Here is a 25,894-nt window from a genome sequence, read left to right on the forward strand (position 1 = left end):
GGTACAAAAACAATTACATATTTTTTTTTTAAATACCAATGCTACAAATTGAAATGGTCCACTCAGTATTAAGAGAAAACTACAGGAAGAGCTATCACATACCAAAACTCATACCTGGGTAGCTCAGTGGTAAAGACACTGGCTACTACCCCTGGAGTTCACTAGTTCAAAATCCCAAAAAAAAAAACTCATACGTTTGATGTCAAAAGTACCTGCGCTTTGGTACCAAGTTAATATAAATAAAATTTTTTTTTTTTATGATATTAGTATTATCTACACTTTTTGGTAATATAGTTTGGTCTTTCAATCTATGTTGGTCTAGCAGTTTCTCGCTCAGTGTGGACAGACAAACTGCTCGTCACTGGAATCTTAACACACCTGCTTAGGAAATACACCTATCAACATCTATTATGTTGCTAATATTATAAAAAAACTAAAAAAAAGCAACTCACAGCTCTTAATTTATTGCATTTTTCTATATTACTATGTCATTAGTTTAACTTTATACTTCTTTACTCTTACATTGTGAACAGTTTAGTCTTATGACTGTTCACCCGAGTAATTATATATATATATCCTGAATGAGGGAACAAAATTAATTTATTCAGACAGATGATGTATTTTCCCGAACAACGAAATACCCGACCCTGACAGGTAGATATTGCACTGATGAAGTAGGTTCTTTGCCAGGGAAATGGTAACAACTGTACCAACCAGCAATAATACCAGCGTGCGTCGTTTTTTTTTCCTGTGACCAACCAACAAATCAAAACTTGGTCGACCAAGACTCTTCTCATCGAATAACGTTTGTTCGACTATCAGGGGGCAGCCCTAATTTATACTACGATACATCCTCAGTCAACCCTACTCAGCAATGTGTATGATGAAATGATGCCGCATCATAGTCACATGGTATGTCCTGAGAGATGCATTAGGATGCAATATTTTAGTGCTTTAAACGGGTGTGTGGGCAACTGTCCAAACACTTACGGCATCTCTTGGCAGCCTCCACGCACAGGTCCTCTGCAGTGTGGCAGTCTTTAAAATACTCGAGCTGGTGTGTGTCAGGCAGGTAGAAGTGGATCTCCAGTCCTTTCATGACAGCCGGGACAGTTATCTCCGCCTTCCTTTGCTTCTTCATCTTCCCACACAGTTGCCTGCCCAGCTCCATGACTGATAGTTTTGGCATCAAGACACTGCAGGATAAACAGAGTAAAGAGAACGCTTTACTGATGAGCTGTGGGCCTAGACTGGGATCAAAAAGCATTGACCTCATTTGAAATAACCTCATGAGGTTACATTTATTACACCATCACACCTAAGGAACTATAAAAAGGATAATAAAAAAAATTACATATTGAGATACTGAGAGCAGAGTTCAGTCAAATAACTCTGACCATGTCGATGCTTATATATTCCTATGCTTAGGCACACCTATAATGAATATGCAAGACTTAAATAACAGTTTGTGTTTCAGAGTCTTAACACCTTCAGAGCTGGGCAAAGCTTTTTGTTGATAATGTAAGAAACTTAGGGATGTAAATTTTGGTCATTTTGACTACTTGATTACTCAACAGATCATTTACTCCAGTATTCAGGGTGGAGCTCCATTTTGTTTTTATTTTTTAGTCTATGTAGACATCAGTCAGACATGAACACGTCAAGGTGGTATATTATTTAGAGTTTGTGTTTGAATCTTAACACCTTCAGAGTTGGACAACGCTTGTGGATAATGTAAGCAACCCCAAAACAGCAGTTACCAATGAAAGAAAGACAGAAGCAAACCAAAGAAAAATAAACCACTTAGGGATTATGAGAATATTGGTCATTTTGACTACTTGAGTAATCAACAGATAAATTACACGAGTATTCAGGGTGAAGATGGAGCGTGTTCCGTTTGGTTCTATTTTTTGGTCAATGTAGACATCAGTCAGGCAGACAGACATCTTTGGTCAATGCACTGCATCTCTCTTCCAGCACTAGCGTTGCAAAATAACATGGGAGTTTCATAATAAAATAGCTAAACTTTTAAAGATGCATCTCAAGAGCCTCTTTTCTGTTCCATTCAGTACTACTCCATCTATGATTTTAACAAAAATATTTTGTGTACAACCTCTAATCCTCTCCTTACTAGGGCTCAGCATAGATACACATTTCCAGATTGGATTTGATTCCAATTCACGACAAGGGTCCAAGATTGTGTACATACGATCTTTCACAAGGGCACAAACTACAATCCCAAGAAGCACTCACTATGCATATTGCAAGCACATAATAAATATATGCATATTGCAAGCACATAATAAATATATGCATATTGCAAGGGCTTGCGATAAAGTAATTATTTTAATATTTTAAAAAGTAACGTTCATGGCTACGCAGATAGCAGAGAATAGGCTGGGTGTGTAAATCTCACTTGGTGTGTGTGTGTGTGTGTGTGTGTGTGTTCACTGTGCAAAGGTGCAGAAAGAAGACTAATTTCTGTATGTTGTACTAATATATATATATATATTTCAACATAGCTTCATAGGGCGTTGTGCCTCACTCCATTTGAATGGGCAGTTACTGCTATCTTTCACACAGCATTAAAGACCATCAAAACAACATTTATTATTGATAAAAGTGACACAATTTTGAAAGCTGAGAATACAACCCTTTTTCTACTAAATCTACATCAGACTCAAATGAATGAAAGTGTCACATATGTGGATATGTTGCTGTAACCAGCACTCTCATGTGCTTCCAATCTGAGCTGTTTTCGTGCAGGTAATAATGAGACCAGACGCCAGTATACAAACTCAGACTTGGCTTGTTTATTGTATACTGTGGATCTGAATGGATATATCAAATTATGGGTTTCAATTAATGGATTGTCCCATAAATCATTCCTCTCAGTATTAAAGACTGACTGCAGGTACTGTGCAATTCAACTACTATTTATTTAACAGATGTTATAATCAACACAACTAAAAACTTTACAAACTTTTCAAATGAAGATTGCAATTCCTCTGGAAAAAAATACTTTGAGTTGTTGAACATTGTTGTTGGGTCTGGTGTACAGGGCTTGTGTAAGTTGTGCCCTCTGTAACACGGCAGCAACGTTTTAAAAAATGAGGCCCCATTTTAGCAAACTTGTGTATAGTTGTTACTGAAAATCATGCAATTAATTAGTTTTCTTTTTCAAACATTGCTCTCACTTCAAAACACATCCCTAAAACAATATGGCTTAGGGGTGGGCAATATGACCAAACTACTCACAATCACAATACGAGTAACCTGTTATAACGATAACAATATAGAACGCTTCAGGAAAAACAAAAATTGGTTTATATATTAAATACTGGTAACATATTGTAATGGTCCGTTTTGGATAACCCAGCAAGTTTTGTGGCTCATCCTAAGGGCATTTAATTGGCTATCGGTGAGCATGTCACACTAAGCGATGTAAAACAGCAGATTTACAGAAACCCATTAGGATTCTCAATTTTTCTGAGATGGCAGAATCATAGAAATAATCGTATCATTTGAACCGGTCTTAACACATACTCAATGTCCTCTCAACAGGTGCTTTCACATTAAGCAATTTAACTCAACCGTATGTCCTAAGGAGAACAAGAGGGAGGGCAGAACGAACGCTTCTTGCATCTGAATCAGATGATTTTTACTCAATGAATTTCTCTCCCGCTCGTCACGTAATCCTTGTGTGAGATGTTGAGATGCTAAGATCCCTGCTGGCATGTGAAAGGACTTTCCTGAGATTAATGAATGCAAAAATGTGCTGTTCTCCTTGCATAAAAATCTAATTTGCACCAGTTAGACCACATTTGCCTTTATACTGCGTGCCCAATTAATAGGCAAATTGTATTCGTCAGGATTCATTTTATTGTTGAACAAACACAATGCTCTCAGGCAATCCAAAATGATATTGAACCTCAAACCTGAATGTTTATCAAAGAAAAAGTGAGTTTTGTCTTTCTCAGTGGAATATATGTGTGCACATTTATTAGGCAACTATTAGTGTGCACATTTATTAGGCAACTAAATTAAAAAAATAATTTCTCCCAACTCAATTGTTTATTCTCAATTTTTAGAGTAGGTGCAACAAATAAGTAACACAAAATGACAATTAGATAACATTTTGGCCTTTCAAAAATATTCAGTGTCCAATATAGCCACTCTTTTTTTCAATAACTGCCATGAGCCTTCCATCCATGGAGTGTGTCAGTTTCTTGGTCTGTTCACGATCAACTTTCGCTGAAGCAGCAACCACAGCTTCCCAAATGCTGTATTGTCTTTCCTCACTGTAAATCTCTTTGAGAGAGGCCCACAATTTCTCAGTAGGATTTAATTCAGGTGAGGAAGGGGGCCATGTCATTATTTGGGAATCTTTGAGGCCCTTGCTGGCTAGCCAAATGGTGGAGTAATTGGATGCATGTGATGAAGTATTGTCCTGCATAAAGATCATGGCCTTCTAGAATGCTAAGGACTTCTTCCTGTACCACTGCTTGAAGAAAGTTATTTCCAGAAACTGGCAGAAGGTTTTAGAGTTGAGTTTCAGTCCATCTTCAACTCGAAACTACCTCATCTTTAATGATAACAGCCTATACCAGTACCCCTACTCCACCTTCCTGGCACCTGACTCGAAGTGGGCCCTGTGTCCATTAGTGATCCAGCCATGGGCCCATCCATCAAGAGTCAATCTCATTTCATCGGTCCATAAAACCTTTGAAAAATCTGTCTTCATGTATTTCTTTTCCCAATCTTGATAATTCAACTTGTGAATATATTCAATGGTGGTCATGTTTCAGCCTTCTTGACCTTGGCCATGTCACTTTCGCCACACCTTCCCTCATTACACAAATACATCACACTTGAGAATGACTGAATCCACTAAGCATTCAAGTTTATATGGTTTGGAGTTGGAAAATGTGCATGGAAATAATAAGATCAGAATACTCACTTGCCTAATAATTGGGCATGCAGTGTAAAGTGCCTTAAGCCTGACAAACAACTGAGATACCTTTTAATTTGTCTGTATAATATATTTGCATTATGAGCTCACAACACCCACTTCATTAATCAATACCTGGTTCCCAAAGCTCTAATTATCACCAGTCATGAAGTATCAGAGCTTGATGCCCATCTCTGCAGGCAAAATATCGACATCTGAGTGGAAAGATCCTAAAAGGGGGAAAATGATCCCAAATGAAATCATAAACATCATTAGGATCACCTCTGTCAGAGGTCCTAAACAGCTTTAGTTTTTTTTTTTTTTTTTATATCTTCCATGGTGACTCACATGACCTCAATGTAGTCTGTAAACAACAAAAATGTTGCAAGCAATCTAAATCATGGTGGCTGATTTCAAAACAATGTGAAATAATGAATTTCATTAATTAATTTCCTCTTTTCTATTCAGTTTGGTTCCTTTTAAAAAATGTTGCAGTCTTCAAGGAATAGGTCACCCAAAAAAAAAAATATTCCAAGTTTTCTGAAGCCATACAATAGGTTTTGGTGAGAAACAACCCAAAATGTTTTTTTTTTTTTTGGTGAAAATTCTCTGCACTTCTCGCAACACATAAGCCACTGGAAATTAACTTCTATGCACTTGTGAATGTGCAATAGCGAAATCATCAGGATTCATACGACTTTTCCAAATTTGGCTGATTCATTTGATATTGTTCGACTGCACTCCATTGAATTCCCATGAACTGACTATAGCCAATGACGTTGCTGGACATCGTTTCCATCTAATACTCAATGACTTGCTTCTGTCACACGCAACAGCTTCCTATCATGTTTACATACTACTGAAATGTTAAGTTTAGATAAGTGGTTTGGGTAAGGGCATAATATTAATAAGCATGTCCTTAACGCCTCGTGCACGGAATTCACGCTTACTTCCGCATTAGACATCCGGGAATTTGCACGTGATAATGTCGTACAAGTTTATGTGAACAACATCGTGTGAGACCATATAAAATAGCCACCTCATTAATTATGTATTGATGAGATCGGGTTGGTCAATAAAAGATTTCCAAATGTGTTGACCCAATTCAAACTAAGAGGAATAGAAAGCTTGTCAACAGCAAAAATTTATTAAAATACCAAGTTTTTTAATTTGGAATGCCCAATTCCCAATGCGCTCTATGCCCTCGTGGTGGCATAGTGACTCACCACAATCCGGGTAGTGGAGGACGAATCTCAGTTGCCTCTGCGTCTGAGACTGTCAATCTGCGCATCTTATCAAGTGGCTTGTTGAGCATGTTACCGAGGTGACACAGTGTGTGTGTGTGTGTGTGTGTGTGTGTGTGTGTGTGTGTGAGGCTTCACGCTATTCTCTGCGGCATCCACGCACAACTCACCACGCGCCCCACTGAGAGCAAGAAATGCATTATAGTGACCACAAGGAGTTTAACCCATGTGACTCTACCCTCCCTAGCAACAGGGCCAATTTGGTTGCTTAGGAGACTTGGCTGGAGTCACTCAGCATGCCCTGGATTCGAACTTGCGACTCCAGTGTTGGTAGTCAGCATCTTTACTCATTGATCTACCAAAAAATGTTGGTTATTTTTACGCCTCCATTATTAACTAAATTATGTAATAAAGTTATAAAAGAGTTAACCTTTTCTTAATGTTCCCAATTATGTCATTCATTATACTGCCTAGTATTTAATGAAACACAACAAACATTTCCAAACGGAGTTTAATTTAAATTCTGATATCATTCTTAAGTAATCATTAGCAAACAGACCAGTTGATCCATATAATTTGATAATCCAAAACATTGCTTTTAAATTAATCTGTTTTAAAATAATGTTTAGACTATTTTCATTCAAAAACCCACAACAGTTTTTGCTAGAGCTTGCTTTCAGTTATGTTTTGTTCTTTATGTCAGTTATAGAAGCATATGTCACATCCTTTAACAGACACTGCCAGAAGGAACTTCAACATATGACGCATTTTAAACCATTTCATAGTTTTATTCTAAAGGGAAATTCCACTCACAATGTTCAGTGTTGGCCATGCAAAGAAACCAGTAAGTCTATCATTTTCTTGCTGCTGTTAGCTAAATAAAACCTGCCTTTTAATATGAGTATTTTTTCTTCTGTTTTGGAAGTTCTGTTATAGTGTAAATTTAAATCCAAATGAGGCTCTTCTAATGAACCAACATCAGGATAAAAGCTACAGATGGTCCAGAGTGGTCACTTCTCTGCTTCAAATGGGATAATACATCAAAACAGCCTTTACGGGAACTGAGTTCTCACTTTTGATAATGATAGGAGAAGTATTAAAATATTTTGTATTTATTTTTACAATTCTTTTTTTTTTTTTTTTTTTTGGTCGACTTCAATTTTGAAGAGATTCCCCATCAAAACAGCTGTTATGACAATGCTGATAAATTTAAAATAGTCATAAAATCTTGAGGCATGTGAAAGAAATGATCAAAGTGTAGCTCGTCAATTTATCAGTATGAAATTAATAGGACGACATAATCAGAAGGTAATCTTGTGGTATAGCGTATAATTGTTTTGATTATGACGTATCCCTCTCAGATTTTACCTGGAAATTAAGCTGTTGTAAATTTACGAGACAACAGAGTTTTACATACAGTATTCTTATCATATTTCTTTCTTTTACATATTTCTGAAATTATCAAATTTTTAAAAGACGACCGTTTTGCGTTGTCTGACAGATTTGTTTAAGAGTATCTTTCTCCATTACATGCGTGTGTTGATCAGTTTTAATCCAAATCAAATCCAATCAAACAGAATGAGATCCGATTCAATTGGTTTAATTGGTGATGTCGCCCCCGTCAGACGTCAGAGTAAACCACACATCTTAAATAAACGTTATATTTAAACACACTCCAATCACAAACTCTTCTGGCTGATCATTAAGCATTTCTAACCCATTCTAAAGTCTGCACAGCAAGCACTTATTCATTTTCAAGCTGTTATCTGCGTGTAAGTGGTCAAATACATATTGACATAACTACAGTCAGAGCGTACAGTACAGACAAACCACGACAAAGGCTTCAATTATAAAGACAACGTCAACGTTCAGCTACAACACAAAAACAAACTTAGGAGTTTTCACTAAAACATCACAACCACGAAAGTCTGACTAATACCAAATATGCTTTTAGAAGTAACTTTCTGAATTGTACAGTAGTCCACAAGCAGACCGCTAATAATACAGATACTTAAAATTGACTTTTTATAAATATAGATTGCTTTAAAACTGCAATTTAAAGCCCAATCGTGACCGATTCTGCTCTAGAGACGGAGATGAGTTAGCCTACTCTTTCTACGCGTTAATCGACTTATATGCCAGCAACCACAAGCAAACAGACAGTAAATCGTCTCACAACCTGATTACTTACTAACATAGCACATGTAGAGAACTGACACACATGTAATCAGACCCACAGATATCATAAAGTTAGAATGTAAAGAGCTACGTCCCTCGTACTTACCTCGCCAGGCAAAGCTACTTCCGTTTCATTTCGATCATTACATATGTTTGAATTCTTCCTCTTGGTATTTTGTTGATTTAAAGCTCCCTTTATTCAACTCCAAACCGTCCACCGATGGTATAAAGGTAAGACAACAAGACAAATTTCCAAAACAAACTTCACCTCGCAGTGGTACAACCCGTGGCTAAGTCTTCATGATCAACTAATGTTTCCTGTCAAGCGTCGACCACATTCCCGAAAATAGGGTTACGATGAGCTCTGTCACATGCCGCCTATTGGGTCATCTGCCTATCAATCAAATGAGGTACCAATAGCAGTTACCACTTTCTAGCAAGTCAGTCCACTGTCGGCCATCTTTGGAACGCTCTCAGGAGGCTATTTCCAGTCGTGCCAGTGCAGCTCCGATATACTTGAACGGAGAAAGATCAAAATCTCAAAAAACGTTGGTTAAGATTACGACCAAAGAACATATTTTAAATCAACAATGAAATCGGACAATACTGGTAACATAAATTGTGATTGTTTAACTTATGTTATGTTAAAAAACGCAATTTCCCCGGTTTGTGTAGCTAATGCGCATGCGCATTCTAGAGTTGATTGACATGTGATGTCTGTATCTAAAAGGTGATTGGCTCTTGACCTGTAAGGCGGGACTTCCTTTCTACATTCGTTAGGCGTTTAGAGCGTTCCAATTTCTCCCATTCATTTTAATAAAAGTGGCTCATCTCTGCTAAATACACTCTGCATTAACCCTCAAGCGGAGAGTAGACAGGGGGGGGGGGGGGTTATTGTAGTTACATTCAACAATAAAGCTACTTATAGTACCTTATAGTTAACACCAGTTACTATATATACGATTAAATTAGCTTTAACCCTGTTTGTATTGTTGTAATGATAGCATAAATGCACACATTAGCCTAAGTTTTCCACGAATGTTTCAAATATTTTCAATTTGCTTACAGCATAAAAAGCACATAACACAAGGAGTTATAGAAGCACCCCACATTGCAGCGACTTAAAAATTATAATAATGAGATCAATGATTCTATTTAAATGGATGTCATATGATATCAAGGACTACAAAGCGTAAGATAATTTAAAAGACTTGTAATAATCATTGGATTGCGAACTAACCAGTATTATGCGCGTCAGTTAAATAAGTACATCATACTGCAGTCATAGTGTATAAAACAGTTTAAATGCACGACAATGTGTAGGAAGTTTCACACATCCATAAATAATAAAGATATTCATAAATAATTTATGCTTCACAAATACAAATATTGTTAACAAGTCGGTATAATAAATTAGTTAATGTTAATAAATTTGGATAGCAGCAAATGCTCAACATTAAACACTTATCTTATCAAATGTAAAAATCTCCATTACTCATCTTGTACAAATCACTTTCTATAATCCCAAACCTAATCTTAACTCTAGCAAGCATGCTTAACTGTTCTATATTGGCTCTGTCTTTTAAACTAGATCAACAAAACACAAAGCTCTCTCAGACATTAGGAAGGTCTTTAAGACCAGGAGGATACGCCTGCCATGAAAGGGAGGGACTTCCCGTCTTCACCATCAGATGAGTTGCCAGAAACTGTGGGCTGCAGTTTCACAAGAGGGCTGCTGTAGTGTAAGTAATAAGTTCACAATGGTTCAGACAGGCGAATGAGAATATATATCAGAAGACAGATTTCTGCAGCCAGATTTAAAATAAAAAAGGGCTGCCCCACAGAGACAATTATTCAAATATGTTATCCTAAATGTATCTGTTTAACTTTAATACATGGATGTAATCAGAAAACGTGTTCAGTGATCGCCACCGTTACATATCTGTGATCATTTGTGTTGAGATATAATGATACTTTTCAATCAAACACTGAGAAGAGTCCAGCTGGAAACTCCTGTGGCTGGATGAGTCAGAGACTTTTATTGGGACGTTATACGCCTACGTGTAACAGTGGCATAGGCACTCACCTAAAAGCAATAATGCATTGTTTATAGACCTGTAACAAGACACAAATAATCAGCAGAGATCGGGATCTTACAAACATACTGAACAGATGATTTTCTAAAATATGCAAGAATAGAACTGAAAACTGGAAGTCTGCTTTCAGTCATTAATTAACTTTGGAAGTTTTTCTTTAAAAACATTATGTTCAAGCATTATTGAATTTTGTGCATCATATTAAAAGCACTAAACATTATCTATTGTGATTGGATCAATCGTTCTGAGCCCAATTTCTCATAACAAACCTATTCGCCCCACTTAAGAGTAACAATGTGTTTTATAAGGCACTTTAACCCCTGCAACAAGTGGACCGTGTAGGCTACCCCAAATACTACCCTTTAAATTTTTGGACAGTTATTAAAAACGTCTGATTCACTCACCTTGAACTAAGCTGAAAATGCCAAGTATTTTGTCTAAAAAATAAATGTGATACTTTCAGGGACTCTAATTAGCGTCATACATTTGCAACATTTTCAAATTAAATAGATCAAATTACCTCAAAATCAAACTTTAGACATTGCACGCAATAATCTCATGGATTAGGAATATTTTGTAGTATAGTGACAAAGGTGTTTAGGAAAGTACTATTAGTTTTTGTTGCTTAGTGTTTTGGGAGAAAATAAACTCAAAATTGTCTTTTACCCCGGGGACCTTTAGCTCCATTGTACCCCACATCCAAGGTTGGGAGTAACGGAATACATGTAACTGGATTACGTATTTAAAATACAAAATATAAGTAACTGTATTCCACTACAGTAACAATTTAAATAATTGGTAATTAGAATACAGTTACATTCAAAAAGTATTTTGATTACTGAAGAGATTACTTTGCATTACTTTTGCAAAAATCCTTCAAACAAGATCAATTTGATTGATCTTGTTTTAAAAGTAACACTGCATAAGATATTTAGATTTTCAGAGAATGTATTTGTAACATGTGTATTTTGTCTTACTGTATTGGCAGAGTTTTTATAGTCAAAACAAGTGAAAAAAATCAACCAGTGCTGAAGAAGTAATCCAAAGTATTTAGCATATGTTACTGACTTTGAGTAATCTATCTGAATATATTACAAATTACTATTTACAGTATGTATTCTGTAATCTGTAAGGAATACATTTCAAAAGTAACCCTCCCAGCCCTGCCCACATCTACTTGTGTTTTACATTTGCATAAAACCCTGCAAGTTACGAATTAGACATGATGACATCTAAACCCTCCAAGTCTGTATAATGAAAGCAATAAACAAATCCCAACCAACAAAACTTCAGTCTGACCCATTATCAGATACATAAATAATGACTGTAAATAATGACAGCAAATAATATATACATAATTTTGTGGAAAAAATCAAGGCAGTATGATACAAAGACATACTATATACAGAGTGGACTGCTAGTTACAGCAATAGTTTTAATCTTATTCGTATTTGGCGATGAAAAACACTTAAGATTCCTAAAGATGTTTATTAAAAAAAAGTGATACAAATGCAAAATTGCTAAAATATACATTATATTAGAGATAAAAGGCAAAAAAAATGCAGCAATATGGAATACATTTTGAAGACAATGAATCCACATAAGATCAGAAGGTTTCTTAAAAGGGGATGTACAGTGCATCCGGAAAGTATTCACAGTGCTTCACCTTTTCCACATTTTGTTATGTTACAGCCTTATTCCAAAATGGATTAAATTAATTATTTTCCTCAAAATTCTACAAACAATACCCCATAATGACAACGTGAAAGAAGCTTGTTAGAAATCTTTGCAAATTTATTAAAAATAAAAATGAAAAAAGAATAAGTATAGCTACTTTCCCATGTTTGTCTGTGGTCAAAACAGCTGTGTTTAAAGGGATAGTACATACAAAAAAGAAAATTCTCTCATGCCATCCCAGATGTGTATGACTATTCTTCTGCTAATCGCAAACATTTTTAGAAAAATATCTCAGCTTTGCAGGTCCTCACAATGCAAGTGAATGGTGACCAAAAATGTGAAGCTCCAAAATGCACATAAAGGCAGCATAAAAGTAATCCAAGACTTCAGTGGTTACACACATAGCTTGAGAAGCTATATGATAGGTGTGAGAAACAGATCAACCTATCACATCACTTCTGAAGACATGGATTTAACCACTGGAATCATATGGATCACTTTTATGCTGCCTTTATATGCGTTTTGGACCTTAAAAGTTCTGGCCACCATTAATTTGCATTGTGAGGACCTACAGAGCTGAGATATTATTCTAAAAATCATCATTTGTGTTCAGCAGAAGAAAGTCATACACATCTGGGATGTCATGAGGGTGAGTAAATGATGAGAGAATTATAATTTTTGGGTGAACTATCCCTTTATGCTGATTTTGGTAACTGCAGCGGCTCCTGACACATTATCCAAGCTTATATTCGATTGGTTATGGGATTTCATCGTCGGGCGAACAACAACAAAAAAAATCGGCGTATACTCACCATAAAAACAACTTGCTTTGTCGGTGCATGAATGTTCGCTCTAGGTGTGAATGGCTTCATAGGAATCTATTGGTTCTATTCAAAATGTTGATTGCGGCGAATATTTGCGTATTGTGTGCAAAGGCCGTAAGTCTCTCCATCACAGCCTGATAAACATTCCCATCAATAGTTAAAGATGACGCTACTGTGATAAGTCCATTTGTCTGACAAAAATGTACATTTAAATATAGAAAAAAAAAGAAACAGGAATGTATATTAGCATGTGAGACAGAGATGGAGAGAGAGATATTGTGTGGATAGATATTATACTTTCATAAAAGCTACAATTTCATATGACCTTTATGATCTTTCTGAGAAAGAAAACAGCAGGAATCAAAATGGTTTATTCAGGATATTACAGGATTTAGTTAATTACAGGATTCAATTTCTCATATTGAGTACAAAACTGAACAAAACACAAGTAATAAAGCATTAAGAAATGATACTGTTTTCTTTTGCTTGCTACCTTTTGCTAACTTGTAAAACAGTTGAGTAAATTTCATTATAGCTGGTCAAGATGTAAAGATGGCAGCCATCCTTCAGTTATCACAGTACTGTACCTTTAAGATGGACAGCATCAGCACTGTGATAACTGAACCAGGGCAGCCTGTCACGTCAAGCAGAACCAGGGCATTAGAGCTTCTTGCATCCTCACGTCCACATTCATTTTGAGATAACAAACATCATTCTGGATAACAAAAACTGACTTCAAACCTTAGTATAAACATCAGTTTTGTGTTTGACTGAGCTATAAACTGAGAAGGTTCAAAGGTAAAGTACTGAGCAAAAGTCTTAGGCACATAAAAGCATTTATCTTAAGATGGTTATTTATATCTTCAGCTTTAGTGTGTCAATAGGAAATGTTAAGACTCCCAAACATTACTTTTGCAAATAGAAAAGATTAGAATAGAAGAACAGGGAGCCCTACAACAGATGGCATGGCCCTGAACATTGTGTCAGTTTGAGATTACATAAAAAGACAGAAGCAATTGATACAGCCTAAATAGTTAGAAGAACTGTGGCGAATTCTCCAAGAAGCTTGGAACATCCTATCTACCAACAACTGAGAAAAACTGTGTCCAGGTGACCTAGTAGAATTGGGGCTGTTTTAAATGCAAAGGTGGTCACACTGAATATTGATTTAGGTTGTATATGTTTACTGGACTTTGTATAACATTAAGTGATAAATGAAAACTACTTATGTCATTATTCTTGAAGACATCCTCACTATGCAACATTTTTCACAAGTGCCTAAAACTTTTGCACAGTATTGTATTCCCAGGTCAAAATATTTATAAAGGTAAAATAAACCTTACATTTCCATTCTGTAGCTATTATAGGAATAAAAAAAGTATTTTATTAGTAAACATAGCTTCCATAATAGCCTACTTTTGTTTCTTAACAGAATATATAATGTAGCGGTAATAACAATATAATGATTTACTATAAATTAAAGAATAAATATTAATACTATGTTAATAATGTATTATTATTATTATTATACAATAACCGGACATAAAGCCATATTTTTTTACTAGATGAGCGAACACAGGCAACTACCAATCTGAGAGCAAGTGATTCAATACCTTCGTTTTGAGTTTTAATTATTCAAAACCCCTCTCACTTCAGACTTGTTTTGGTATCTCGGGCCCCACCTAAGCTTGGCTCTCGTTCTTTGGCTGTCCAGTTCAGTCGTTACCTCAGGCTCCTCCCAAAACATCCCCGCCCTCAGTGCGAATCTCTTCTTGTAAACAACTCCATCAGCGCGTCGTTTGCCATCACAGGACAGTGGAAATGCCTGCCAAATAATTGCACAAAACACCTGCCTACAATTTCTATAGTGGCTGTTTTGGGGGAAAAAAGAAAGAAAAAACATATAAAGGAGTTAAAACTTGTACACATTCGTTGATATACTGTGTTGCGTCTCCTTACGGCAATATTTAGATGTGTAACTACTGGTTTAAATAAAGTTATTTATGTGAGAAACAGTCGAGCAATATAACATGTACACTATGTATTAATTTACCTCCAAAAAATTGATTAGAACGCCATTAATTCAGTGGTCTACAATACCTTTTCCATAAGTTATCACAGAAAAATGCATTACGTGATCATCTTTAATATAATATCACAACAAGTATATATATTCTGCAAAACGTGCTGTTCTGTTGCGATGTCTAATAGTTAGATAGTCTTATATCTTGTAAGTCGTTTATTGTACTGTACTGATGTGCGCTAACGCCCAACAACGCACGCGCACACCTCTCTCATGGTAAAACAACCACGCACTTCTAATGCAAAAACATGAACATTATATCAACATCACAGTCAGACACATTTATCATTTGACCGATTGCAAAAGTACTTACTCGCATTTTCAACGCTGAGCTCCCGTGTTTACGTGAATATTTTTAATGACGCAGCAAGCCTACAGCGAACAACGTGATTGTCGCCATTTTTTGTTGTTATTGAAATCTTCAAGCCATGTGACAATAAAATAACACGCTTCCGGGTGCTGACACTTAAAGTTCACCACATTCTTCAGTGCAGAATGACTCAACCCATGTAGAAGGCTTGAAAAGTCGTCTGGTTTTTACATTGCGTGCCCGAACTGTACTGCATTTCTTATGTTCTGACGCCATCCTAAGGCACCAATGAAATAAACGTTTAACATGGTGGTTATAGCAGACTGTATGGCTGATATCAGTGTGGTAGACGTGTACTACGTCAAAAAAGTAAAAGTAAACAGAAAGTGACTTCTGAAGAAATTTTGCACCTAGGTCGTTGTCAACACGCGTTTCCTGTCCTAAATCACATTAGTTAGTTAATACAGTCAGTGGATTTTTCAATGAGAGAATAACAGTTTTGTATTCTTCTGGAAAGATCTCTCTCTCTCTCTCTCTCTCTCTCTCTCTCTCTCTCACACACACACACACACACACACACACACACACACACACACACACAGTTATATCCACTTCTGATTTCGATGGTGCCAAATAAATGCTAAAGCCCCTCTGGAGTAAAAGGCACTTTTGATGTTATTTTATTCCAAAACCCTAAACAGCAAAACTACCACAGTTTTGAGGCAAAATACTTATTTGTCATTTTGAGTTTTATTCAAGGAGATTAAATAAAATGTTTTTTAATAATTGTACAAAGGTGACAGCATGTGGGGTAAAAAGCCCCCCTGTTGCACGAGCTAAAGGACCTCATAAAACAATGTGTTTCTTAAGTGGAGCGAATAGATTTGTTATTAAAAAAAAAAGAAGAAAAAAATCAAATTTGGCTCAACTTGATTGATCCAATCACAATGAAGATTAATTTGTTTATAGAATACATGAGATGTTATGAAATGAAAATGTGATTGAAATAAACAGAAAATGGTTTACCCTTTTCTAAAGTGGTTATTTTGAATGTTTAATTGTGTTTTTGACTAATAATACCAGTTAATTTAGATGTTACCACATGAAGTACATTTTAGGATAGGGTACAATGGGGCAAAAGGCACAACTTAAAGGGATAGTTCACCCAAAAATGAAAATTGTCTCATAATTTACTAACCTTTGTGTCAGATGTGCATGATGTTCTTTCTTCTGCTGTACACAAACAGAGAGTTTTAGAAGATATCTCAGCTCTTTTTCCAGTGCAAGTGAATAGTGGCCAAAAAGCATATAAAGGCAGCCTAAAAGTAATCAATAAGACTCCAGTGGTTAAATCCATGTTTTCACAAGAGTCATTATGAAGAGTCAGTGAGAAACAGATTAACACTAAAATCACTATAAAATCTCCACTTTCACTTGTGTATGTGTGTGTGTGTGTGTGTGTGTGTGTGTGTGTGTGTGTGTGTGTGTGTGTGTGTGTGTGTGTGTGTTAAATAAACTGGTTTTATTAAAATAAAAAATATAATTAAACATCCATGAATTAATCTGAATGCATTAGGTTACACAAACAAAACGGTTTAGAACAGGTAGAAGTGGCTCTTTAAGGTGGAAATTGCAGGTTACCACTTTTTACAACGTGTAAAGCCTTTCTACTTTCTGAACATAAACAGTAAATTAATCAAACGTTTACACACACACACACGCATATATATATATTTTTTATTATAAATATCCTGTGTTGTGCATCAGTATAAAAAGAGAGATTGGACATATATTCTCGATGTGTGCCACTTTTATTGGTTCGTTGGTCAAGATTAGAATGTCCATCTTTGAGTTTCTGCTTTTTGTAAATGACTTAGTCGAACTGTTTCAATCAAACACAACAACGACCATTCTCATGCGAGGCAGCTTGCAGAAAATATATTTTCAGTGCGATAATTAAAAAGAGGCTTTTTTGAGATAGGGCGTTTATGTTTCTCATTCACTCATTTGCAGAGAGGAGAAGCTCACGTCTACATAAAGAGCAGTAGGCGGTGCGTCAGAGGAGGGCTACCCAATTTTTAATGAACACTTGTAACTTGTCTCTTTTCACCGTGTAAATAACAGTTTAATAATACGGGAGCCTGTTGGGTGGGTACGTTTGTTTGTTGTTTCTGACTCGCAACTTTTTAAAGCCGTCATTTCGCGTGAATTTTGGTTTTATTCGATTAGTTAGGTTCCCTCATTCTGCACTAGCGATCTGCTTTAACTGAACTGTAATCTCTGAATTGTTACTCAAACGCGCACTGCATCGCGAACTACGTAAATGAAGTTCATGCAGTTTTAACGGTAGACTCATTTATTTTTTTACTGTAAACAGGTCAGTTCAGTGACGAAATGTCCAAATTATTCCGGGCTGTTATATTGGGTCCACCAGGCTCGGGGAAGGGGACCATCTCGGAGAGGATTGCGCAAAGTTTCGGCCTGAAACATCTGTCCAGCGGAGACTTTCTTCGAGAAAACATCGCCGCGAACGCTGGTGTGTGGTTTTTACGGTTGTTTTCCTGAGCACGCCTTATTTGAGAAAAGGCTATATGACGCATTCTATTATGGCAAAATGCTGCCTACTTATGCTCACAGTGTTTTTAGGCTGCCACTGTAAAAGGGAGAAACTTGATAACATTGTATGTATGAGGGGCGTCATTAGGGTGTAGAGTTCATGTGAGGTAAATGGGTTTAAAAGCTGCGATGCTGGCAAGACGGCTCTAAACATATATCCGTTACTGCACAGTTAAACTTCCCATTATTGGGCCTTATTAAAAATGTATCTAGCATTCACGAGTAACTATATAACAGATTACTTTTATACTATGTTTTGTTTATTCGTATACTTAGGCCTACATATTCTTTATTTTTAATAAAACCTATTTTTTTTCTCTTAGTTCAAAATGTTAAGCTTACAGGGTAAAATGTATTTGACTACAAGTACTGCTGTATGCTGAGTTGTGTTGCATTTGAACACATTTCACAGTTGTTGCAAACTTAATCATTTACATTTCTAAAATTGTTTATGTCATAGTTTGCAATGAAGTGAAATCATGATTTTTATTTATTTTAACTATTCATACTTTGTTATGCAGGGCAGATAAGGTCCTATAGATTAAATAATTAATGAATCCATGGATGTTCAAAGTTAAGTATTCAGACTCTCATGAGATGGCTTAATTTTATGATTCATTCTCTGTTTTCTTTTTGAAATCATATGATTAATAATTGATTTATGTCATTTAAAGGTTGTGTGGAATGGATGGAAAAATTGAAGTTGAATTTAGTGGCAAGTATGCCTACTATATGTAAATACTCATGTGTGATTTTCTTCATGGTCATTATTGTTTTGGAAATTTCCTTTCCTTGGTGTCCGGATACATGATAAACCTATATAGGCCTATATATATATACACAGGGTTGAGAGGGTTACTTTTGAAATGTATTCCACTATAGATTTCAGAATACATGCTGTAAAATGTAATTTGTAACATATTCCGTTAGATTACTCAAGTTAGTAACGTATTCTGAATACTTTGGATTACTTTTTCAGCACTGGTAGATTTTTTCACTTGTTTTAACTTGCCAGTACTGTTAAAAATACATTCTCTGAAAAACACAAATATCTTATGCAGTGTTGTTTCTAAAACAAGATGAATCAAATTGATCTTGTTTTAAGGATTTTTGGATATTTGTACAGGAAAACAATACAAAAATGATTATCAAGAATATGATTTTTGCCAAAAAATCAAAGGTCTTACCTAGGAAAAAAATAAATTATTATCCAATGTTAATTTTCTAAAATGGCTAGAAATAGCATTTTAGCTTAGTGTAAGGGTGACATATTTCACAAGGTTATTTCTATTTCTTCTGCCCTAAACATACTTCAGACTTACTTCTCTGTCTGCTCGTATAAATGTAATACTTTGTAAGAAATTGTTTCACTGCTGTTCAAATGCACTTTGTATCGCATAATTTATATGTATAAATGCTTTCCATCTGAAAGAACTAAATATTTAATTAAACAAATGACAATAAAATGCAAAGTAATCTCTTCAGTAATCAAAATACTTTTTGAATGTAACACATCTATGTTCCGTGTATTTCTATTGTCTTTACTGTTTTTACAGAGGCTGGTGTTCTGGCTAAGACGTATATAAAAAAAGGCTTGCTGTTGCCTGACCATGTTATGAACCGCCTTCTTCTGCCTAGACTGGAGGAGATAACCACATACAGCTGGGTATTGGATGGTATGTGTAGAATTGTAAAAAAACCTGGCTGCTAGGCATTTTTGTTGTATAACAAATATAGAGACGTAATAGGTTTTTAGTACAGTAGGTATGTTTGGTCTACATTTGCAAAATTGAAATTACATTTTCAAAACTTTTACCAAGCTCCAAGAACCAAAAAGCCTGTCCATTGATGGCAGTTATTTCAGACCAATGTAGATGTAAAGTACATTTTCCACTGAAATTAGGTTTTTAATCTAGGACAAGACAAAATGTCTTTATGGGAAATACAACTTTCATTTCTGCATTTAGCAGAAACCCAAAACAGTGAGTAGTGGGTGTGAAGTTGTTGAACTTGAGGAAGTAAACCAAGAGCATTTAAAGTAATACAGTATGTAATATTGCCTATTATCAATGAATATATTATTTTAAAATATATATATTTATATTAATTCTCTGCGGCATCCATGCACAACTCACCATGAGAGACCATAAGGAGGTTAACCCAATGTGACCCTAGAAACCAGGCCAATTGATTGCTTAGGAAGCCTGACTGGAGTCACTCAGCACGCCCTGTATTCAAACTTGCGACTCCAGGTGTGGTAGTCAGCGTCTTTACTTGCTGAGCTTCCCAGGCCCCTTCAATTTATCTATTGATTACTGAGTGAGATCAGAAAGTGTGAAACTAAGTCAAAACGTAATTTTTGCCAACCTAGAGAGTCAAAGTCTTTAGCTCCCAGTATAGAATGATAGGATAAGATCAAATATTTATTGAAAATTGGTGGTTTGACCAAGTTTGATTGTTCTTGTCTGTTATGGACTGAAGCTAGTGTTCCTTTGTTGCAGAACTGTACAAAAAGTTCTAATCCTACTTAAAGTTATATATTAAGTGAATTCATGGCTAATGCGAGCATATGATCCTGGTATGTGATGCATAAACACACAATATCACTGCACCCAATAAGGACCTAGCATTGCAAAACAACTCTTTTGACATGTATCCATGTTACATAGTAGCAACACATTGAAGCACAGTATTTTCAAAATAGTAGTTTAGCATTTAAAAAAAAGTTGATTATTTGTAACATTTAAGTAAAATGTAATATTAAATCAAAGGGAGTGTATTAGCTTATTAGCTAAATTTAGGCCTATGTTTTAGTTTTTTGAAGTAGCATTTCTGTCCATTTACCTCCCTTTCAGGGTTCCCTCGAACTCTAGCTCAGGCTGAAGCCCTGAACAGTGCCTGTGATCTGGATGTAGTCATCAACCTCAACATCCCTCTGGAAACACTGAAGGATAGGCTGCGTCATCGCTGGATACACCCATCTAGTGGAAGAGTGTACAATATGCACTTCAATCCACCCCGCGTTCAGGTAAACAACTGTTGTATTTCAGCCTGAGATGGGATATCGCACAGTTCCAACATTAAAATTGACTCAGAATTAGGGTTACATAATTAATATAAAATTATAAAATTAATTTTAATAACCGAGATTACAATAACAGCTGCCACATTACCTAATTGTGAATTACAGAACTTCATTTAGGTCTACTCTCACTGTCAAAATGTTATATTTACAATGTATTTTTTTTCCATTGTGTGTAAAAATGCAATGCCAAATTAGAAGCATTTAAATTATTATTTCGGGCATATCAGTAATCAATAATCCATCCATCCATCCATTTTCAACCGCTTATCCGAAGTCGGGTCACGGGGGCAGCTGCTCCAGCAGGGGGCCCCAAACTTCCCTATCCCGAGCCACATTAACCAGCTCTGACTGGGGTACCCCGAGGCGTTCCCAGGCCAGTGTGGAGATGTAATCTCTCCACCTAATCCTGGGTCTTCCCAGAGGCCTCCTCCCAGCTGGACGTGCCTGAAACACCTCCCTAGAGAGGCGGACAGGGGGCATCCTTACCAGATGCCCAAACCACCTCAACTGACTCCTTTCAATGCAAAGGAGCAGCGGCTCTACTCCAAGCTCCTCACGGATGACTGAGCTCCTCACCCTATTTCTAAGGGAGAAGCCCGCCACCCTTCTGAGGAAGCCCATTTCGGCCGCTTGTACTCGTGACCTAGTTCTTTCGGTTATGACCCAGCCTTCATGACCATAGGTGAGGGTAGGAACTAAAATTAGTAATCAATAATTGCAAGTAAAATATCAAGGGAAATAATCAACGACGTGCAGCCTTAATCAGAAGAGTGTGTTTTGTTGCCTCTTATAACATTGTATATTCAATAAATTGGTTTCATTTTGAACTTTGGTTTAAACTTTGATTTTATGAAGGTGCACTTGCGAGTCACAGCAGTCCTATCACAGTCCAATGTGCACCAATGAAAAATTTATTTTAATTGAATCCAAGAATGTATGTTATACGGATGCGGGTAGTATGAGATGGAGAAAAACAAAGACGAAAGTAACAAAACAATATATAAACAGTTTTCAGTTACCAATGCCATTGTAGAAACTCACCATTCACAGTCAGCCATGATTAATTTAATCCATGAGTGAACGTGCCCAATAACAGGGTGCTTACTGAGATTAAGCAAGTAGTACTCGGCTTGTCATGTGATCCTAACATGGCTGCCCCCATGAGGGACCCTTTCCATCTAGAATAAAACAGCTTTTTTAAGGTTAATGTAATACCTGGAGTCTTCATCTCATGTGAGTGCTGATGATTTTAAACATATGTTTCAAAATTACTATTGAATTGTTAGGAGTAAAAAAGTTTTTAATGAGGAAAAAATGACTGAATGCACCTTTAAGTAAAAGCTGCATGGCAGGAGTGTAGAATCCTACTCCAGGTGGTCCACCTAGTCTCTACCGGCTAATTAAGGTTGAAAAATCATGATTTACACAGCACAATTATGAAGAAATCAAAGACATTTACACAGCAAGAACACTGCGGCTAATATTTTGAAATCAATAATTATAGGCCATTATTATATCAATCCATCTTACAAGATGTTTTATAGATAGCCTAATATTATATTGTGCTTATATTTTATACATATTTTGTGGGGAAATATACAATATTCTAAAAAAAAGAATATTTAAAAGGAATAATCTGGGTTCAATACAAGGTAAACTCAATCAACAGCTGTAACAAGGTTTGGGAAAGGAGGAAACGGGAACCGGATTAACAATTAACAAGACTTTAATCAGCACAAACACTGAACTGAAACTAGGGCTCCGCATTTCCTGAAACTCTGTACTCTCCTCCTTTTCTGTTATATGTATTCTGTAATATACATTTGTAGATATGTATAGTAACCTGTAATTGTTACTAATGTTTGGAATTGCGCAAATGCTTGAACCTGCATTACTTTGATTTCACAATGCATGCGAACTGATATCAGAGCGCTGCCATGAGCATGCACACAGATCAGCGAGTCACCGGTTTATGCTGAATCACACACAGACCATGTTTATCTGTTTTTAAATCACAGCCTGTTGTGGATTAATAATCACTTATGACCAACTTGCCATTTTGATGTTATTTTGATTCATTGTGCTGCCCTGCGACTAACATAGTGTACAATCCTACTCATAACATAGTCCAATATCTATTAGCGATTTGTTAGCCGTGGAGAGTAAGTTAATATGGCAATGAACACAGTAAAAACTGACCCACCTTCATGGTACCTAAATTCCAAGGGTTGATGCAAACTAAACTGAAACTTACCTGGATAGCCTCCTAAATCGTCTTTGTGGTATAGGCCCCAAGTGTGTTAGAGTAGGGTTGAAACTAAGTTCGGCAGAACGGTAGATTTGTAGGAGTAGTATTGAGTTCCCCTGCTGAACAAGTTTATTTTCCAAAACTCTTGGAAGAAGATTGATTGTTTGGTGATTCCTAAATGATTCTTGTGACAATTGTTCCCACATAATTTCATCTTGATGTGCTACACAACCCCTCAAAAGTTTTGCTAATTCTCTGTTGTATTTATAGGGGCTAGATGACATCACAGGAGAGACACTGATACAACAGGAAGATGACAGACCAGAGGCATTGGTTGCCAGACTGAGACATTACAAAGATATTGCCAAACCTGTCATAGACTTATATAAGTAAGTACATTTCACATTCACAAGAATGGACTTGTGTTTTGGACACAAACCAAAACATACCCAGTGTGTTATTTCTGTCCGTTGTATACAAAAAAGGAAAGAAAAAAAAGTATTTCAAGCTGACTCTCCATTGTATTTTCATTTGCAACCATACATGTTAAAGAGGATGACAGAAAGCCTTGTTCTAACAGAATTTGCATTAAATGTACATTTGAAGGGTTAAAGGCATCCTATACACATTCTCGGACACAGAGACAGATCGTATCTGGCCGAACATCAACACACTACTCAGCACTAAGATTCCAACCCTCCAATCAGATGCTCGGTGTGCCTCAACTCACTCTGAAATCCTCTGACAGTCTCTTATCCAAGAGAACAACATGGCTTCATCTCAGAGGGGTTACTTATTCACTTCTTCGATTTCCAAAGATTCCATACTAGTAATTTTTATGATCTCAGATTTTCTAGTGTGCATAGCGCAAACTTTGATTATTTCAGGTCTTACAGATATATCATAAATGTAACTGTTTTCTATTTTTATCAGTTTGAAGCTGGAAGCTGCGAATCAGTCAGGGTAAAATGCATCTAATGCCTTACTGTTATTAATGGAGTGTTTTTGGCCCCTAGATTAAAAAAAAAGAACCCAGTGATGCACCAGGTGAGAGGAGCACACAAAATCATTGTTTCCATGTATCCAAGTGAAAGGAACCAAATTTTCGATTGAGTTTGTGATTGTATCACATGAATAGAGATGCACTGAACTGTTCAAGCATTCCAGATAGAGTTTAGCAAGATTTAAGATAATGATCTTTTCTATTTCTGTAAAGGACTTTACACCTATCATTTCTGTCTGTGGATTTGCCTAGCTTATATATTTCATGGTGAAGTAATTTAACAACACTATCCTAATATTGAACAGCATTAAAGTTTGAATGTTACAATGTGCTGAACAAGCTCTATACTCCAAATATTTCACATACTGTATAAGCATTGTACAAATGTCTTCATGTTTTAAAATTAAATTAATTGTTAATGTGAGGTCACAATCACACACAAGATAAAATTGCTGTTGTGAACACCACGTCTTATTATTTGAGACACATTGAGATATATATATATATATTAGTAAATGCGTCTATATAACTATAATGTTATGAAATATCCTATATCATAACAAACTAGCTCTGCCTCTTTAATACTTTTTTTCTTAGGGGACATAATAAATAGCATCATTGTGCTTTTAAGAGCCATTACTTATAGAATCTTTGATGTCACAGAATCAGTGATGTTCCAAGATCATATATTTCAACCACATGTAATTTAACAATGAATGTTTTCAACCAGAACAACCGTAGCATCTTTACTTTATCCAGATGATTAATGCACTACAAATGTACCATAAACTACAGATTAAATTACAGCCTTGCGTGGCTCTGGGTGCCACCTGTCCCAAAAACAATAGGCCCAAGGATAACGCACTCAGTATGTTAGGTGCATGTAACTTTATATGTATAAAAATGTTTGTCTCTGTTTACTTTGCCTTTCAGTCTTCTCCCTCACTCCCTCTCTCTCACTTTAAGGGTTGGAGAAAACATTGTAAAAATCTCCACACCCTCTTGTTGTGCAATACCATACAGAACAAGTCACAACCTAGAGCTTTCCTTATTTCCAAAGATATTCCTTATAATCAACACTGAAAATGTCCATTCTACAAGAAGAGTATGTATGTTAGTAAGGTAAATAGGTTCTGCATTGAAAAACTTTAGCCTCTTCCTCTTTTATATACTTAAATCGTTTAGGTTTTGTCATTCTTTTAAAGTTTTGCATTGTTTAAATTTGCTTTTATTTTTTTATTCTGTAATCCTTTACTCACCCTCAAGCGGAGTTCAGCAGGTCACACAAACCTTTAAAATACATTTATCCTCAGGTTAGAGAAATATGCTGGATATTTCCACTGGCTGCCTTTCAGTGGTAAGATAATAATAAAATGCAAATGTCAAAAACATGCAATTACTATAAAACTATAAGCTCTTCATGTCTTTATACCACATATGGCAATTCAAATTTACATTTAAATCACTTAGATTGTAGCTTTCTGATATAAGAGTTCTTTGCATTTTTTTGGGTGAAAACAAGTGAATTTTATTATAATTTGTATTTTAAAGTCTACTCAGGCAAACGATAGCACTATAG

The 25,894-nt window shown here is 36.0% G+C and overlaps 2 protein-coding genes across 5 annotated transcripts in view; one reads left to right on the plus strand and one right to left on the minus strand.

The window, feature by feature from the left end:
• LOC127646711 (tyrosine-protein kinase JAK1-like) overlaps window positions 1-8,676 on the minus strand; it is a 42,751-nt gene extending 34,075 nt beyond the window's left edge. Inside the window, exons 1-2 of one of the 2 annotated variants that reach the window (XM_052130532.1) lie at window positions 8,480-8,676; window positions 991-1,196 (exon numbers count right to left, since the gene is read on the minus strand). In XM_052130532.1, the coding sequence (XP_051986492.1) occupies window positions 991-1,189 (199 nt within the window). In that variant the 5' untranslated portion in view covers window positions 1,190-1,196; window positions 8,480-8,676. Of the gene's footprint in view, window positions 1-990; window positions 1,197-5,086; window positions 5,173-8,479 lie in introns of those variants that run through there. The other variant, XM_052130533.1, reaches the window with a different exon arrangement.
• Window positions 8,677-17,386: 8,710 nt separating this feature from the next.
• LOC127646717 (adenylate kinase 4, mitochondrial-like) lies at window positions 17,387-25,656 on the plus strand. 3 transcript variants are annotated; one of them, XM_052130553.1, is made up of 6 exons: window positions 17,387-17,515; window positions 17,741-17,899; window positions 19,536-19,655; window positions 20,835-21,007; window positions 23,583-23,701; window positions 23,919-25,655. In XM_052130553.1, exons 2-6 carry the CDS (start codon window positions 17,758-17,760, stop codon window positions 24,055-24,057), a joined length of 693 nt encoding a protein of 230 aa, XP_051986513.1. In that variant the 5' UTR covers window positions 17,387-17,515; window positions 17,741-17,757; the 3' UTR covers window positions 24,058-25,655. The 3 variants fall into 3 exon arrangements, with proteins under 3 accessions (XP_051986513.1, XP_051986514.1, XP_051986512.1); XM_052130554.1 differs by having other exon boundaries at window positions 17,397-17,511; window positions 23,919-25,656; XM_052130552.1 differs by having other exon boundaries at window positions 17,417-17,899.
• Window positions 25,657-25,894: the final 238 nt, after the last annotated feature.

Source organism: Xyrauchen texanus, chromosome 7 (assembly GCF_025860055.1).
Source record: "Xyrauchen texanus isolate HMW12.3.18 chromosome 7, RBS_HiC_50CHRs, whole genome shotgun sequence".
NCBI classification, from domain to species: domain Eukaryota; kingdom Metazoa; phylum Chordata; class Actinopteri; order Cypriniformes; family Catostomidae; genus Xyrauchen; species Xyrauchen texanus.